Source organism: Podarcis bocagei (assembly GCF_964188305.1).
Source record: "Podarcis bocagei genome assembly, chromosome: 3".
In the NCBI taxonomy this organism is placed as follows: Eukaryota; Metazoa; Chordata; class Lepidosauria; order Squamata; family Lacertidae; genus Podarcis; species Podarcis bocagei.
In genome coordinates this window covers 88,866,172-88,882,986 of record NC_138127.1, presented here as the reverse complement: position 1 = coordinate 88,882,986, position 16,815 = coordinate 88,866,172, and the positions used below count along the sequence as shown (strand labels likewise).

The 16,815-nt window shown below is 44.4% G+C and overlaps 1 protein-coding gene across 1 annotated transcript in view; it reads left to right on the top strand.

Annotated features, from left to right (window-relative positions):
• The first annotated feature begins 2,040 nt into the window (after positions 1 to 2,040).
• The window catches only part of LRPPRC (leucine rich pentatricopeptide repeat containing), a 116,609-nt gene continuing 101,834 nt past the window's right edge, over positions 2,041 to 16,815 (top strand). The window contains exons 1-2 of the mRNA XM_081188406.1: positions 2,041 to 2,212; positions 14,127 to 14,329. Coding sequence (XP_081044532.1) covers positions 2,076 to 2,212; positions 14,127 to 14,329 — 340 coding nt within the window. The 5' untranslated portion in view covers positions 2,041 to 2,075. The remainder of the gene's footprint in view (positions 2,213 to 14,126; positions 14,330 to 16,815) is intronic.

Genomic DNA, 16,815 nt, shown 5'->3' with positions numbered 1-16,815 from the left:
CTGTGACTGGACTTAATTATCAGGGGTCCTTTACCTTTACCTTTTTAGTGAGTGATTGGTAGGCCTGGGTGATACATCAATATATGACCCAGGTCCGGTATGAGGAGCAGACCATGATATCAGCTTCACTCAGCGGTATATCGCTGGTGAAACCGCCACCGCTCCTGAGTCTCTCTGCTAGCGACTTCCTCCAGCAAGCATTGCTAGCAGAAGGACTCGGAAGCAGTGGCAGTTTCACCAAGACTGTGCAGAGGGAGAGAAAAGCTGCATAAGTGAGGTGCCAATACAGCTTGTTCCTCCTTCTGCATCTTTAAACTGCTTGGCTGAGGAGTTTGTGGTTGCCGTTCCCCTCAGCCAAGCAGTTAAAGGATCCCCCAGCCTGGTACCGGCTCCCGCAAGGGAAGCACTGGGGATGGCTCAGCTGGGAATCAGGAGCCCTCCTGCCCCCCAGCTGAGCCATACAATCAAGCTGCGTTGTCCCAGCCTACTAGGCGCTGGGGTAAAACTGCCTCAGCTCCCACGGTGAGAGCCACGGCAATTTCACTCAGCGCCTCGCAGGCTGAGGCCAATGCAGTTTGTTTTTTCAACATCGCTGCATATAGCCAGATTGCAATGGTTGGCTGATCATATACCGCAATGTTGAAAAGCTGATATTGCCCATCCCTAGTGATCGGAAACACTTCTTGCACAAGACCCTGGAGATGTGCTGCCAGTCAGAGTGGACAATTCTAGCCTAGATGGGCAAAGAATCTGACCTGGTAGAAGGCAGCATGCCAGGTTCTTTAAAGGTTAACAAACGTACTGTGCTAAACGATATTGGGACTCCAAACTCACTGGTCATGCCATGAGATATCTGTTAATTTTAAAGGTGCAACAACATTATTTGTTGTGTGCATCTCCAAGTTTCTGAACATCTGGAATAAATGCACTTTTTATATAAAGAAGCGGACCCACATTAAATTTGATGCTACTTACTCCCAACATCGGGAATGTGTGGTGGCTCCCCATTTGCGGAATGTTCTCCCTAGCGTTGCTCTTCTGGCACCTTTGTTACATAACTTTAAGGTGCCGGACAAAAACATTTCTCTTCTCCCAGGCCTTTGGCTGATTAAACAATCTATGGCCTTTTAAACTGGTGCGTGTGTGTTCGTTACTATGTTTTTTGTGTGTTTTCCTATTGTAAGTCGCCCTGTGATCCTCAGATGAAGGGCGGTATAGGAATTTAATAATATAAAAGTAAGAGTATCTAGGACAGCAGCATTCAGCTGCAATCCAATGCACCCTTACCTGGGAGCAAGTCCCATAGAACTAAGTGGCGCTAGCTTTTGAGTAGCAAAGGACTGCACTGTCAGCGGTACATAAAGCTGGAAAAGGACTACGTTCACTGCCCACCAAAGAACGTCCCAGGGATCTCCTACGACTCTGCTACTATGAGCAAAACTTTTCTCCGTTCCGCGCAGTCGGGAAGGGCGCATGCTCCAGCAGAAGTCGAGGGATCCTCTCACGTGACTTTAGCCCCTCTGACGCAAAGGGGGAAGCGAACAGCGAGGCCAACCAATGCTTTTCCCGAAGTTAAGAAAAATGCCGCTCAGTTTTGCGAGTCGCCTTTCAATTCTCCTTTTGCCGCCTATACCGACAAACCGCTCGCGGGAGCCCCGCCGTTCCGTGTGAGAAGCCAGGGCCTTCATTCTTAGAAATCAAAGCCGATAACAAGTGATTTCGATATATCGAAACTCCGGGTTACCCTTCTGACTGGCCCGAGGCTGCCTCCCGGGCTCACCTTCCAGCTCCTGTTGAAACAGATACGGACCGTACCATTTTTTTGAAGGGGGGGGAAAGAATACCTTTTTATCTCCCACAACGCCTCAAAGCGGAGGAAACCCCTTTTAAAGAGCGGTGGGGAAAACACAATCCCACCTTCTGAGTAACGTCGAGACAGATTATACCTCCCTTCAGGAGAGCCGGAAGCAGCGCCGCCGCCTCCACGCGCGCCCCGCCCTCTCCTCGCGCCGTGGTTCCGCCCGGCCTCCGTCACGTGCTCCCCCTTGACCGGTGCGTGCGTGAGGAGGAAGATCATGGCTGGGCTCCTCAGGTCGGCCTCGCGGCTCCGCTCGCTCCTCCTGCCCCTGAGAGGGGGCCGCGCCTTGGGGGCCACGGTCTGCTCCCGGGCGCCGCTGCCCTCCGCACAGGCCGCAGCCTCCCGCGGCAACAGGTGAGGGGGGTTCCGGCCTGGCGGGCGAGAGTCAGGCGGGGCGGCGGGGAAGGTCACGGGGGTCCCTCTGGGCTTCTCAGTCGCTGGGGGAGGCGCCTTGTGGGCACGTGTACTCGGGAGTAAATCCCGCGGAGAGCCGGCCGGGTGTTGGCAGGGCCGGGAATGGGGGGCTCCCATGCAACTCTCGGGACCGGCGTTCAAATCCCTGCAGAGCTGGGCGTCCGAAGTGCTGTCGGCCTGACCTCTTTCACGAGAACAAAATAGGGGTGGGGGAGTGGGGCCCGAATTCCGTAACCATCGCATTGAGCTTTCCTCGGGAGTGCACGTGTGAACGCAGTTGCACTCGGCGGGGTTTACTTCCGGGCACAAGGTGTCAAGGTGTGTTTTTTTTAATGCTTTTGCTGCAAACCCCTTTGCACGGCTGCTCAGAAAAGCAAAGTGCTGTTGAGGCCGGCGAGGCTTAGGCTTGTATGCCCACCCCTCAAAGCACGTGTGTAGCGTTACTAGCTACAGTGGCTATGCTGTGCCTCTAAAGGTCAGAGGCAGTAATGCTTCCGGATGCCAGGTTGCTGCAGACCGCAAGATGGGAGAGGGCTCTTGTCCTGGGGTCTTGCCAGAGGCGCCTGGTTGGCCGTTGGCCCGACCCTGTTCCCTCGATGTAGTCGGTTGTGAGTTGTTGGGAATCTTTGTGAGGGGTCAACTGCAGCGTCCAGAATTGTTTGAGGAAAAGAATGTGCTTCAAATGTACTTTAAAGGTATAGTTTGTACACAGTCTCATTCCCAGGTAAGTGTGTATAAGACTGTGGCAGAATCATCCACCTGGGATGTTTGCCTTCGGGCTACAAGTGCAGAGATTACAGGTTTGAAAGCTCGCCTCTATTAACATCTCCTTGCATGTGGAAAATTAGCTTGTTGAGGAGGAAGGTTCAGACAAGCTTTTTTTTCCTTCCTGGCATGTTGTTTTAAGACAACACATGGGCTCTTTCTTAAAATGGCTTAAAGCATTAAAACCAACGTAAAGTAAAACCAAACGGTGGTACATTTTTTAATTATTGGCAAAACGTGCCAGCAAGTACACCAGAAAATCACTTACCTGAATGTAAGTTGAGATTGCAAGCCTTGAAAAAATGCAAAAAAGTTCACTCACTTTGATGGGTAGAGCACCCTCAAATCTAAAGGCCTTGTTCCTAGTATTCAGTGTTTTAAACAGCCAAAGCAAAGGCGCAAAGGCTTGCAGAGGGACTGGTTTCCTGATCTGAGCTGGTATGTTGTTGTTTAGTCGTGTCTGACTTTTCGTGACCCCATGGACCAGAGCACGCCAGGCACTTCTGTCTTCCACTGCCTCCCGCAGTTTGGTCAAACTCATACTGGTAGCTTTCAGCTGGTATAGTGAGATAATTATTATTTATATTTTGGTTGGGCCTGGGAACAAATGTAACCAATACAGTCCCTGCTTGAATTGGTTTAGGAAGGTGCGTTGTATGGAAGCATTCAAACATACTGTAGCTGTAGCCTGAAGTAGATATAGTCTGTGTCTGAAAAGCCCCAACTTTTCTGCTGAATGTTTAAACCAGCTCTTAGGTCTGGATCTGTAAACAGCCCTATGATCCTAGGATGAAGGCTAGCATATAAAACCAGTCAGTCTATCTCTCTTCAGGGCTTGCATTTATGAGCAAGCCCTGAAGAGATTCAGATCTTGGGGCTGGCATAGCCCCCACCCCCTATGTTCTATGGAATCCCACAAGCCTCTGGAGCAGATACAGGGAAATTATTTAGTTGAATACTGCCCTATATTTGCTGAGAGGCATAGGAGCAAGTCCACAGTAAATATGTATGGAAGCACACATAGCTTCATGACTTTGATCACTAAAAGTTAAGAGGCTGGTTTGTGAACACTTGCAATTCTTGAGTACTTGATGTGCTGTGTGCTACCTGACGCTTTTGAAACCTACTGTATTCACAAGTGATGTGAAAGTTATTTCTGTCATGTTACATCTATCCTGGCTCAGTCCCACATGCAAGTTATCACCAGAAGCACAGAAAAGTTGTTGAAATCTAGTACTGTATTATAAGTTAAAGCTGTAATAAATCAGTAAGCTGCCACTGAATTTCTTGAGTGGCTTGTGGTGTTTCTCCCCTTTTTCTTGTTAACAGTTTCTTTCCTTGGTATAACCTTTGGGGCTTTCCACACTGTTTTCAGGTAATATAATCTGAAATTTGATACAGACCTAGGATGGGGCATATTTGTAGCCCAGCAACATCTGCAAGGCCAGTTTCCATCATCCCTGACCATTGGCTGGGGCTGATGGAGTCCAACAACATGTGGAAGATAACAGGTTCCCCACTCCTCACTAATTGTGAACGATGGCTGCAATCCTGAGCATACCTCCTAGAGAGTAAGCCCTTACGTAGGCTTCCTCATTGTGGAAACATTCTTAGGATTGCACTGCAGCATTTTGCTTTAAGTTTTGTTCTTGAGATCAACATGGAATAGTTATGGTAAATAATCTTACATACAATTTGGCTTACGGTTTAAGTTGCAACAGGTGGGTTTTTTAAACAGATTGGCCTGTGATCTGGATGTTCACATAGTCACCTGCATGTCTGACACAGGTTGAGAAAACAGTGACAGGCTTGCTTCAGCATAACAAAAGTGTGAATCCTACTGAGAGAACATACCATTACAAACATTACAAAAGTAGCTTGTGACGTGGTGATACTAAACACTGCCTATGCTAATTTGCTCTTCAAATGTTATAGAGTTGATTTGAACGTTACGAAACCTTTCCACAATATGAAGTGATCCTGCGCACCTGCAAACAGCCATTTCAATAAGTATGTGCCATCAGAGTTGACATGTCTTTCGGATATATTTTTATGTCTATTAAACTGGGGTACTGCAACTTCTGAGTGAGGAACCTGTAATACTGTTCTGATAAAAAAGAAGGACTCTCAGAGCAATGCAAACCCACCCGGAAACCTAGGTCCCCACTGTGGAAGGACGTGCGGATCCAGAATTGGCCTCCACAGTCACTTACGGACTCGCTGTTAAGACCATTTTCATGGAAGACAATCTTACTTGGCCAGAGAAGAAGAAAGAAGGTGGAAGGTTGCAGCCCTCTCAGCCTCCCGCCAGCCTTTGTCTGTGGAATGACATGAGCATCGCTCAGCTAGCATGGAGCTCCCCATTCTACCTGCTAAATGGATATGGGTTGAAATTAGCCAGTCCAGGATCTATTGGGTCCTGAGCTGACCCTACTGCTGTCACATTGGGCCAATCGCTGTGCCAGCTCTCCCCTTCCACCCTGGCTGCAAATAAGTAAAAGTGGGGCCCTGGTGACAGCTGGCAATTACATGCTACTTCTATGCAGCAATGACTTTTTAAAAGAGTTGCTTAAAGCTCCTTTATATAACTTCCTCTCCCCCAAAAAAGTATTCATTATTTTAAAAGAGATCCTGCTTTGTCTTCTAAAACAGCTCAAAGCAGCAGTATAAATAATAAAAGAATAAATATCATCCTTGCAAATAAGTCCCCAGAACTCATGAACCTGCTAACATTTTTACTGACCCCAGCTGCTTGAGGCACATTGATGGTCCAAAAGAAGAAGAGAGCCAACTTTTCTTTTTGAAAAAAATCACTACTTGGTTGCCTGAAATTTAATGTTCTTGAGATAGGTGCTAGGGAGAATGGCTGTTTAATTAAAGTTCAGTAATAGTACTTGGGGGAAAATGTCCTATGGTTCAGATAATGTATGATAATGAAATGTCATGAAAACAAAAAGCACCTGTGCAGATCTAAGCATCAGAATAGTTAGACTATAGCTAGACTATTCTGTCTACGCAAAGGCGCTCAAAACATTGCATTAATAAGCAAGGAATAGTTGGGCTTCCCTAAATAAAGGTAAAGGTTGGTGGCAGCTGTCAATATTGCTAGTAGTAGATTGTGAACAGACGGAGTGAAAGAAAAGAGCAGGTTCACAACAAGCGTTAAAGCTAACTGAAGAGGAACCCAGCAAAATGCCTTTAAGAAAAGTTATTTCTGTCGGTTGCACAAAACAAGCGTGCAGCATACAAGGGCCGTGGTTCAGTAGTGTTAAGATTTTCCCTACCACAACTATGGAGGTGCACAAACTATTAGCAATTCAGCTTGGAGTTCACAGACATGAGGTCATGGGCATTTGCTACTGGCATTCCATTTACTTTGGGCTTTTAGACTTGCCTGCTGTTAAAAAAATTGCAGCATGCAGTGTTTACATAATTTCTGTCTGAAAAGCAAAGATTTTGTTTGCAGAAGTTGCCATACTCATTTTTATCAGCAAGCTGTGTCTCCATTGCACTACACAGTTGTCTCAAACTGCTACCTTTTAAGGTTACTATGGTGCAGCACCTCTCAAGTTCAATAGACACCTAGGACCCAGAACACTCAGTTTTGAGTGATGTTCTTTTTAAACTCCTGTTTGTAAAAGTTTGAATTCAGTCATTGTAGTTGATCAAATACAAATGAGATTACGAGTATGTGGCTCCCTGGATCCTCCAACAGCCACTTCAGTCTCTCAGTTCAGTGAATGGGTTTAGAACTAATTACAGTTTTTTTGGGGAGGAATGGTTTTTCACCTGCTTTCTTGTTGCTTGGATTAAGACCCCTTTAGGATATACCACTAGCATCAAATTTTCGCATACAGTGGTACCTCGGGTTAAGTATTTAATTCGTTCTGGAGGTCCGTTCTTAACCTGAAACTGTTCTTAACCTGAAGCACCGCTTTAGGTAATGGGGTCTCCTGCTGCTGCCACGCCGCCGGAGCACGATTTCTGTTCTCATCCTGAAGCAAAGTTCTTAACCCGAGGTACTGTTTCTGGGTTAGCGGAGTCTGTAACCTGAAGCATCTGTAACCCGAGGTACCACTGTAATTATTTGATAGCAAGAAAGCTAGAACTTGCTCTTTGGAAATTGAAGGTTCCATTATGACAATTGAACCAAAGTCACATTTCCAGAGGCCTTAAGCTGTACTGCTGGTAATGTAGCAGGCTCTGTAGACTGAGTTAGGTTTGAAATCATTCTGCATTGACTTTTTCAGAAATTTGATCAAGATGCTAGATTACCGTATTTTTTGCACCATAACACTCACTTTTTTCCTCCTAGAAAGTAAGGGGAAATGTCTGTGCGTGTTATGGAGCGAATGCCTGTGGGTGGCGGGGGGGGGGGGGAGGATCTGCTGCAGTCGTGAGCAGAGGATCCATGGTTCCCCTTCCATCCCTCCTCCGTGGTTACAAAGCATGGATCCTCAGGATTTTTGCATTGGGCTACTCCAAACTCACTGTCAGATCACATGTCTGTGGCCACAGCATGAACCACAAAAATCATATATCCACTATTTCGTTTAGAATATTTTTTTTCTTGTTTTCCTCCTCTAAAAACTACTTGCGTGTTATGGTCTGGTGCATGTTATAGAGCGAAAAATACGGTAACTTGTGTTTTCACTTCGTCTGTTAGACGTTGCATATCAAAGGATTTAAAATAGAACAGTGTAATGCTTCAAGTTTTTTCTTAAATTCATTTTCAGATAGCTCTGGTTATAATGTACCTTTTTGATACCAACGTTTGTAGGATTCTTTGCCCCAAAGTGCTGACCACTTTGTCTGATGGTAGTGCTGCTGTTGAGACCCTCCTTAGCGAAGGTTGTAACCCAACCCACCAGTTGAAGACCTGTGCTCTAGGCTATTTTTCTTGATTTTGGTATCACTTGAAACTCAAGAGCTTGTTCTAAAGCAAGTTGTCTCTAGAGCTAATACTGCTTCAACCTATTTTCAGTTAGCAGGAATTATCCTGGCTGAATGTCTTTTGCTTGAACTTCTGTTGGGGAGGCACAGAGGAAATTTGATTTCTGTCTTTAGCACACACATTAGTTTGGTTATCACACTTTAACATTTTGAGTTTTAAGTTCCAACCTTGATGCTGCTGTAGTCATATGAATAAGCTTAAAAAGAACATGTCACATTTTGTTGTATATAAACAGTGTTCTCTTTAAATATAAACTTGTTTGTTTTTGTTGCGTAAAGCAACATGCTGCAAACTTTTTACCACCACATTTCTCTGTTCAGCTAAACCAGTCTTCTTCAGCTTAGTCCTCTTCAGCTTAGCCCTCTCTATATGTTCTGCACTACAGCTTCCATCAGCACAGCCATGTTGGCTTGGTCTAAGTGGGACATAATCCAAAATATCTGCAGGACACCCAGTTGGGGAAGGTTGGGCTAAGTCAGATGGGGGCGACGGATGTTGGATTTCCAGGTGATGCTGAACCACAGTCCCCTTAAGTCCCAACAAGCATAGCTGGTGACAAGGAATGATGGGAGTTGTAGTTCAGCAACATCTGTAGAGCTTGGGTTATTAACACCTGGCATAAGCTGTAGAAAATCTGTCCTGGGAGCAGCAAGGACACAAAGTACAAAAGATGGGACTTTTAATTATGACTGTGCAAGGACTTCAAAATCTACTCTTTGGCACCCTGTGCTGCCCTGGGTCCACCCACCCCACTCCAGATCTGTCCCCCAAACATGGGTTTTAAAAGTGTATTTTAACATACAGATAATGGGTTAAAGAAGTTCAGGAGGGTGCACTAGCACTACACAAGATTGGATCTTTCCGCTTAACAGCTGGTAAATGGGAGAATCCAACCCTGTGTGGTGGTGCTTCACAAGTGGTTTTCCTTTGAGGCAGGAAGGAGAGGTGCAGTGCTGGGCCTTCTTTTGCCCCGGAAGATGCAGCCGCCGGTCAAGTAGGTCCCAGCCTTTTCACATATTTTTTCCACCCTTCCGGCCTCATGCCCTGCCTCCTTACTGTCATGGATTGTTCTGGGCTGTTGCAACTCAATTCGCATCTGGGCCATTGCAACTCAACTCGCATCTGTCTGTAGCTGTGCATACCCAACTCATTCTAGTCCCTCTGAATGTGCCTGATTTGACTCTCAGCTGAATCCAATGCATAGTCGTAATATTCACTGAACGTAACATAGATCTCTTATTCCGGATCTCTGTTCCTGAGTAAATAATATTTATTAAAATCATTTTGAAATACAGTGATAGGTATGGAAGACTGCTACCCTGAAGTGACTGGAGGAAGAGCTGAATAAACGTATAAAATGAAATGAATGTCCAAGCAAGTGATGTAAGTTAACTTACATCCTGTAAAATATCAATTTTTATCCTGAGCGGTCCTAGCGGTAAATTCTGAATAATTATCTCCTTTCCCCCTTTCTAATCAGTTTCACCAGTGATACCTGTCAATTATTAAATATATTATTATTTATTAGTAGCCATTCCAGGGATAAAAGCAGCTTACACTAACAGTTCCTTTTTTAAAAAAAACAACCTAAAAATGCAAAACCTCAGGAGCACAGCACAAAACAAACAACAAACAAAAATAGAGCTGTCCGTTCTGCCTAGATTATACCTACTGCCCACTAATGCATCTTTATTGATGGTAAAATTTCCTTACCGCCCACCAGTGCTCGATGGAAGGAGGATTCAGCTTGTGCCATAGAACCCCCTACCGCCCACCTAGAACCCTGAAACGCCCACTAGTGGGCGGTAGGCACCAGGTTGACAACCCCTGGCCTAGATAGAAGAGATGCATTTTTCCTATAGTGAAGGATGGGATCCATGGATGAATAATTCCTGCATTGCAGGGGGTTGGGCTAGCTGACCCTTCTGGTCCCTTCCAACTCTACAATTCTATGGTTGGTCCTCCCACTTGCTCCACTGGGCAGGACCAATCAGATTTGAATGTGACCAACGGAGTGGGAGAGCAGCCCCTCTCTATCAGTTCCTTTACCTTCCTGCCTGTGGAGAAAGCCCAGAAAGCAGAGAAGCTATGCACCTTGGTAGAGGTGGCAGCCTTCATATAACTGCCTTAGCAGTTTTTACTTTCCACAGAGATGGCACAAAGCAAGTTCTGATGGCCATCTATCATGGATGGTATTATTTGCCTATTAGTGAGGCATCTCCAAGATATATGTACAAGGAGGTATTATCTCTGTGGTACATGGGGCCCAAATTCTGGGATATGTAGATAGTATCTGAACCACCATCTTTTCCAGAATTTTTTTTTGCAAAGGGCTATTGCATATTTATTTGGGAAGCATTTTTCATAACATTGGGATTGACTGCTGTGAAGTCCCTTCTCATCTAAATTCTCATATCTTTATAAGTACTCTTGAGCAGGGCCTCCTTGCATTATCTTACTGGAACTTGTATTAATTAACTGTGTTTATATACTGCCGAATAACAAAGTGGTTTACACAAAATACACTTAAAATGACAATAAATATATTAAAATACCCCCATGAACCGTAAAACAATGTAAAACTGTGTAACTCCAAAAGCAGATAATAAAATCAGTAAGTTAAGCTACACTAGCAATACTGTACAGTAACTAAATTTTAAAATGAAAAATCTGAGAGAATAAAAGTTGTACCCTGCCCAAAACAGAAGGGGCAGCCCCTTTCCTCTGGGTCCCCCACCTTCCAAAATCTGTTCCAGAGCATTGGAGGTCCCTCCAGAGCAGAAGGGAAGGCAGTCTGAGATATTGCAAAAAGGGGAATCGGCAAAAATTGCCTCTTCTCCTCTCTTCCACTGGTGGTGGTCTCCATTAGATCAGAGACTCTTCTGTGAATGGAAGGACACAATTGGATTTAACTCTAAGACTTTAAATTTTTAAAAGTTTAGAAAGCCTGTGAAATAAGGCCACCCAGCGCTGAAAAGACCACAACAAAGTTGCCTGTTGAGCCTCTCTCTGGAGAGCATTACAAAGTTGATGTATCACTACCAAAAACGCTCTGTTTCCAGTAGCCACCCTCTCTATCTTACCTAGAGAAGCCATTCTGAATAGGAACTCGAGGTCCAGATAGCTTCATGTAGGAAATGATGATACTTCAGGTACTCTGACCTAGTGATGTTAAAATCTCAAGAATAATCTTTTGGAGAATATTCTCGAGAATATTCTCGATTAATGAGAATACAGTGGTACCTCAGGTTACATACACTTCAGGTTACAGACTCTGCTAACCCAGAAATAGTACCTCGGGTTAAGAACTTTGCTTCAGGATGAGAACAGAAATCATGCGGTGGTGGTGTGGCAGCAGCAGCGGGGGGCTCCATTAGCTAAAGTGATGCTTCAGGTTAAGAACAGTTTCAGGTTAAGAACGGACCTCCGGAACGAATTAAGTACTTAACCCGAGGTACCACTGTATTAGAGAAATTTCATTTAAAATAGGAGAATATTTTAATGCATTGAAAATGATATAATTTTAATGCATTGAAAATGATATAATTAGTTAATATACATGTTTGTTCATGGGTAAACCTGTTCAGATGGCAACCAAAAACTGTATAGGTACTTTTATTCAATGGGGCATTGCAGTGAATTCACATTCTTTGATTTTTTTTGCACCAAACTTGAAATTGAAAATTCAGTGTGAATGACTCACCTTAATCATGGAGCCTGCCACTAACCGTATATTTACCATCAACTTTGAATTCTAATTATGTTGTGTATGCATGAAATGTAGCTTTTAAAGTAAAAGGAATATTAAAATAAAACCTCAGGTCTGCTACATGAGTACGTTCTTTAATAAGCATATCTACATGGTACAGTATTTTCGGTGCAACACTAATAAAATCAAGATAAAGTTTAAAATAAATGCTACACATGTAAGCTTTCCTGCTCTGTCCACAGTAAGCCTATTCCTAGGTACTTTTAAGTGTGTAAAGCATTAAAGCTACTTTCTGTAAAAAGAAAATATCACACTGTATGGCCAAGGGTATAGAATTGCTAAGAATAAGGGCACACCAAAATAGGGGAAAAGGCTATTACAGATAGTTGAAATACATACGAATTCAAATGTTCATCAAATTAAATGAATCATATTTTTAAAACAACCACCCCCCCCAAAAAAAACCCAAACATTTTCTGTAGCTCACATTTCAGAACTGACACTGGTGAATGACACAATGCCCAGTTATGTAACTGGATCAAAACAATCATTATTCATTACTTACACTGGCAATATCACAGCTTGACTTCTTATTTACTAGATTTTTTAAATGTGGGTTGTAAAACTGGTTCTTACATTAGAATTTGCAGTTTAGAGAATATTCTCTGGAGAATTTTCTAGCATAGAATGGATGCATTTTCACGTAATGCTAAACCATGGATGAATACAACACAGGAATGCCTTAGGCTCATTAAGACATTCCTGTGTTGTATTTATCCATGGTTTAGAGTTGCATGCTCCACACTCTTCACGCACAGTTGCGAAGAGGTCTTTAGCAGAGTTAGTTTTACCGTATTTTTCGCCCTATAAGACGCACTTTCCCCCTCCAAAAATGAAGGGGAAATGTGGGTGCGTCTTATGGGGCGAATGCACACTTTCACTGAAGCCTGGAGAGCGAGAGGGGTTGGTGCGCACCGACCCCTCTCGCTCTCCAGGCTTCAGGAGAGCCCCAGCGCCAGCCCCACAAGGTCGGGGGACCGAAGTGGTTTGGAGGCTGACGGCGGGGAGAAGAGCGCTTCTCCCCGCTGCCTGCCCCACCACTCCTGGGACAGCAGGGAGACGCGCTGCGTCTCCTTGCTGTCCCCGGACCTGATCGCAAGGCGGGCGGCGGGGAGAAGAGCGCTTCTCCCCGCTGCCTGCCCCACAAGCGCCTGGGGGGAAATAAATTTTTTTCCTTTATTTCCCCCCAAAAAACTTGATGCGTCCTATGGGCCGGTGCGTCCTATGGGGCGAAAAATACGGTAAATATACACAATTTCAGCTTAAAGTTACATTCAGCCAAGAGATTCCAATTTGAAACAATCTGCTGAGTTTAATAAGCCAACTTTGAACCATTGGTTATGGACTTGCTTTGTTAAATTAGTCAGACTCTTAAAAATAAAAACCTGCTAAAGCTGTGCTCCCAGGTATGAAGAAGGATGGATTAGTGGAGAGCCTGCAGCCCTCTGCTCAAGCATGTCTTATGTAGCACTGAACCATGCTTTAGCATTACGTATAAATGCAAACTGGGAGCCCCCAGTTTACATTTCTCCATAGCTGTCTTCAGCGGCTAGGGTAGATTTTAGATCAGGGGTGGAAAGCCTCAGGCCTGGAGGCTAAATACCCCCTCCAAGTCTTTCCGTCTGGTACATGGGACTCTCCCCAGACCACATCCCTCACCAGCCTTTTTACACACCTTTTAGTGTTTTGTGCCTGGCTGAAATGCTTGCTTGATCTCTGATAATGGCTTGCTTGCCTGAATGGAAGACAGAGGGTCTGTGTGTAGCCCTACTCTACAAGGGCAAAAGTGACATTCATTGCTCTATCCACTTTTACCTCTGGCCCCACCCACCCCTAACACGTGGCCCTCAGAGGATTGCCAAGAAGGGACTGTGGCCCTCAGACTAAAAAATGTTGCCCATTTCTGCTTTAGATAGTTTAAAACAAGTTGGTAGGTCCTGGTGAAAAGGTGACAGTACATTATATTTCAGGCCCCCATTTTTCTTCTGTCCTCCTTACCACAATCTCTTTAGCACCAGCTGTCATAGCTTCCACTTATTACTTTGCAGCTCTTTTCTGTGTGCGTGTGTATACATATGTATGTATGTACAGGCAGAGTACAATAGTGTTTTTTGCAGTTGAGTGCTGCTTTGCAGGTTTTAATTCCATGTGGTAAGGGTTGAACTAGTTGACCCTTGGGTCCCTTCCAATTCTATTATTCTCTGGCCAGCTTTCTTCTTTCAGTGCTTTCCAAACAGAGAACTATTAGCTCTTGTTTCCTACCCCTAAAACTCTTGAGGTTTGCTTCAGCTCTGAATGCTCAGCAAATGTAAGACACAAGTATAGCTGTTATCTGCCCTCAAAGCTGGATTTGTTTTGTTTTGTAGGCATCTGATCTACCAAGCAAGGCTCTTTACAGTTGCAACTAAAGAGAAGGGAGAAGTTCAAGAGCAACCCCCTACAGCTATTCAAAGCAAGCAGACACAACATTTTGATTGGGCCTTGAATAAACTGGATGAATCTATCAGAAGAACTGGGCGCATTACTAAAAACCTTCTATTAAGAATCTTTCATGATGTGTGCAGAACAGGTAAAGTGTTACTATTTTGCTTAACATTATATTTACCTAACATCAAGTTTTTGCTTAACAGCATGGTTTTGCCTTACGTTTTGTTAAAATCCTTGGCAATTATTAATACATACTGTTTTTAAAATGCTTTGAAAATAGTTGTAGCATTTTTTATTTACATTATTTCTAGCAGTTTGGTGGCTGCAATAATAAACTGAGCTCCGTTTACTCGGGTTACAGTTGTAATTTGTGAAAATTGAATAGTTGTAGGGCACAAACATTTTAACAGTATTCCTGTTTTAACTAGCATTGGCAGTAAGGACTAAATTTCATGTGACATGTTTATATAAGAGTGCTTAACCTGGATGCTTTTATTTTGGAAAAAAGCAGCCACAGGTCTCCAGTCTGAAATGTGCTCCTGATCTGGATTGGGGGCCCCTCGCTGGCTTTCTGCTTGCTTTCTCCAAAATAAAAGCAGGTGGCTTATGCACATGTGTATAAACGTGGAGAAAGGCTCCATTGCTCAGTGGCAGAGCACATGCTTTGCAAGCAAAGATTCCTCCCTAAAATTTTGGAGAGCTGCTGCTGGTTGTTACTGACAGTCCTGAGGCGGGTGTACCCACGGGTCTGGTTTGGTATAAGTCAAGCTCGCTCCCTGCCCTCATGAAGCCCTATTATAATCCTTCTCTTGTGCCTTAGCAGGGTCCATTTAATGACAAGCTCACCCTGCATTTTAAGCATTAGCATCCAGTGGATCAGCATATTCCCTGCAGAAGCAGGAACAAAGAGCCAGTAACAGGCCAGTAAGATGGCTACAGTTGAATAGCCTCAGCTGTAATGGAATTGCAGTGCCCTCTGAATGGCAGTAGCACATGATGCACGGAGATACCCTGCTCTCCATGAATATAGGGTTGCACCATTGCTTATCATTCACTTTGCTTATACTGGCCTCAGACCAACTCCATAGCAGGTGTGGTTGAAGTTTGCTGTGCCACCACACTCCCATTGCTGTCACTTAACGAGAGGGAGGGGGCAGGGCAGCAATGGGGTTGAGGCTGCACGGCTGCTCTGGTGGGAGCCCCAGATTGGTTCTGCCCATCCACGTACCCAGCCCCAATCTTCCCACTTCACTGTTCCATAAGCTGCAGTGAAGTTGCTGGAGGGTGGCAGAGTCACACCACCCCAACAGATTTCCTGCTCTTAAAACACAGGCAACAATTTGCACGTAAAGACCTGCAGGCTTAAGTGGGGCTGCGCAGGCTGTGCATAACAAAAGGTGTCTCCAGTCACGGTGTGGCCTGTGGTGGTACAGATGCACGTGTGACAGCTGCACGAATGGATGGCCATTTCAGTGCATAGATCTCCCTTACTTGATCAGGTCAAGCAACTCTTGGAGTGTACATTGCTCGTTTTCTTAGCTCTTTTAAGACATAAACAGAGTGGAAAAAGAAAAATTAACAGGGTCAATATAAGTGGATATTAGCGACATGGATCCAACCAAGTTTCTAAACCATAGCAGAATTTCTGTTTCTGTACCCAAAGTGTACATAGCTGTGGCTTGTTCATCAGGGCATCTGCAGCTCACCATTCCTGGAGGTTGAAAAGCCAACTGTATGGGATTACATTTCTACAGTGTGAGTTGAAATAATGGGCATAAAAGGTGGGCTGGCTTGCGGTTTTGCAGTGTCACATCTTGCTAAGAAGCAGCAATATCAGTGTCCTTTTGAAAGGAGGATAACCCTTTCCTTTCTCCTTGCCTCTAGGATCACTCTGTATTTTACTTTTTTAACATGGGAATAATTCCTACGTAGGAAAAGACATATACAGTATTTTAAGTGCAGCATGAGTTTCCACAGACTGAGCAGCTTGTGCTGGTATCTGTTGCCCCAGCCACGGCTGCTTAAAGATGTTCAGGTGTGACACAGAAGTCTGTTTCTTAATCTGGCAAACCTTATTTTGGTTGAGATTTCATCTGCATGTTACAGAGCTTAATAAAACCACCATTACATTTTGGAGACATTTTTCCTGTAGTCCTAACCCTAATTGTAATCATCCATCCACTTATTTGGTTGCCACAACTCCAGATGTTGATGGACCATTTGGTGACTGGTTTTTGCCCCAAATTATCTATGAATTGCAGAGAACTCAGAAGGGGGGACATAAGCTCTTCCTAGGCTTTTCCTAATAGCGGAATTGGCAAGAGCATTGGGTAAGAGCAGGCTTCCTCAAACTCGGCCCTCCAGATGTTTTCAGACTACAGTTCCCATCGTCTCTGACCACTGGTCCTGCTAGCTAGGGATCATGGGAGTTGTAGGCCAAAAACATCTGGAGGGCTGAGTTTGAGGAAGCCTGGGTAAGAGTCTTCTCTCACACTTTATTCCTTGGTTTGGCAAATCTCTTCTCTTATCTCATGCTTTGGAAAACAAGAGAGTCTTCATTGCTGTTTCTCTTTTCCCATCTTCTATCTAGTGTGAGACAAGAGAGAAATTTCTTTGCAAGGATTGGCT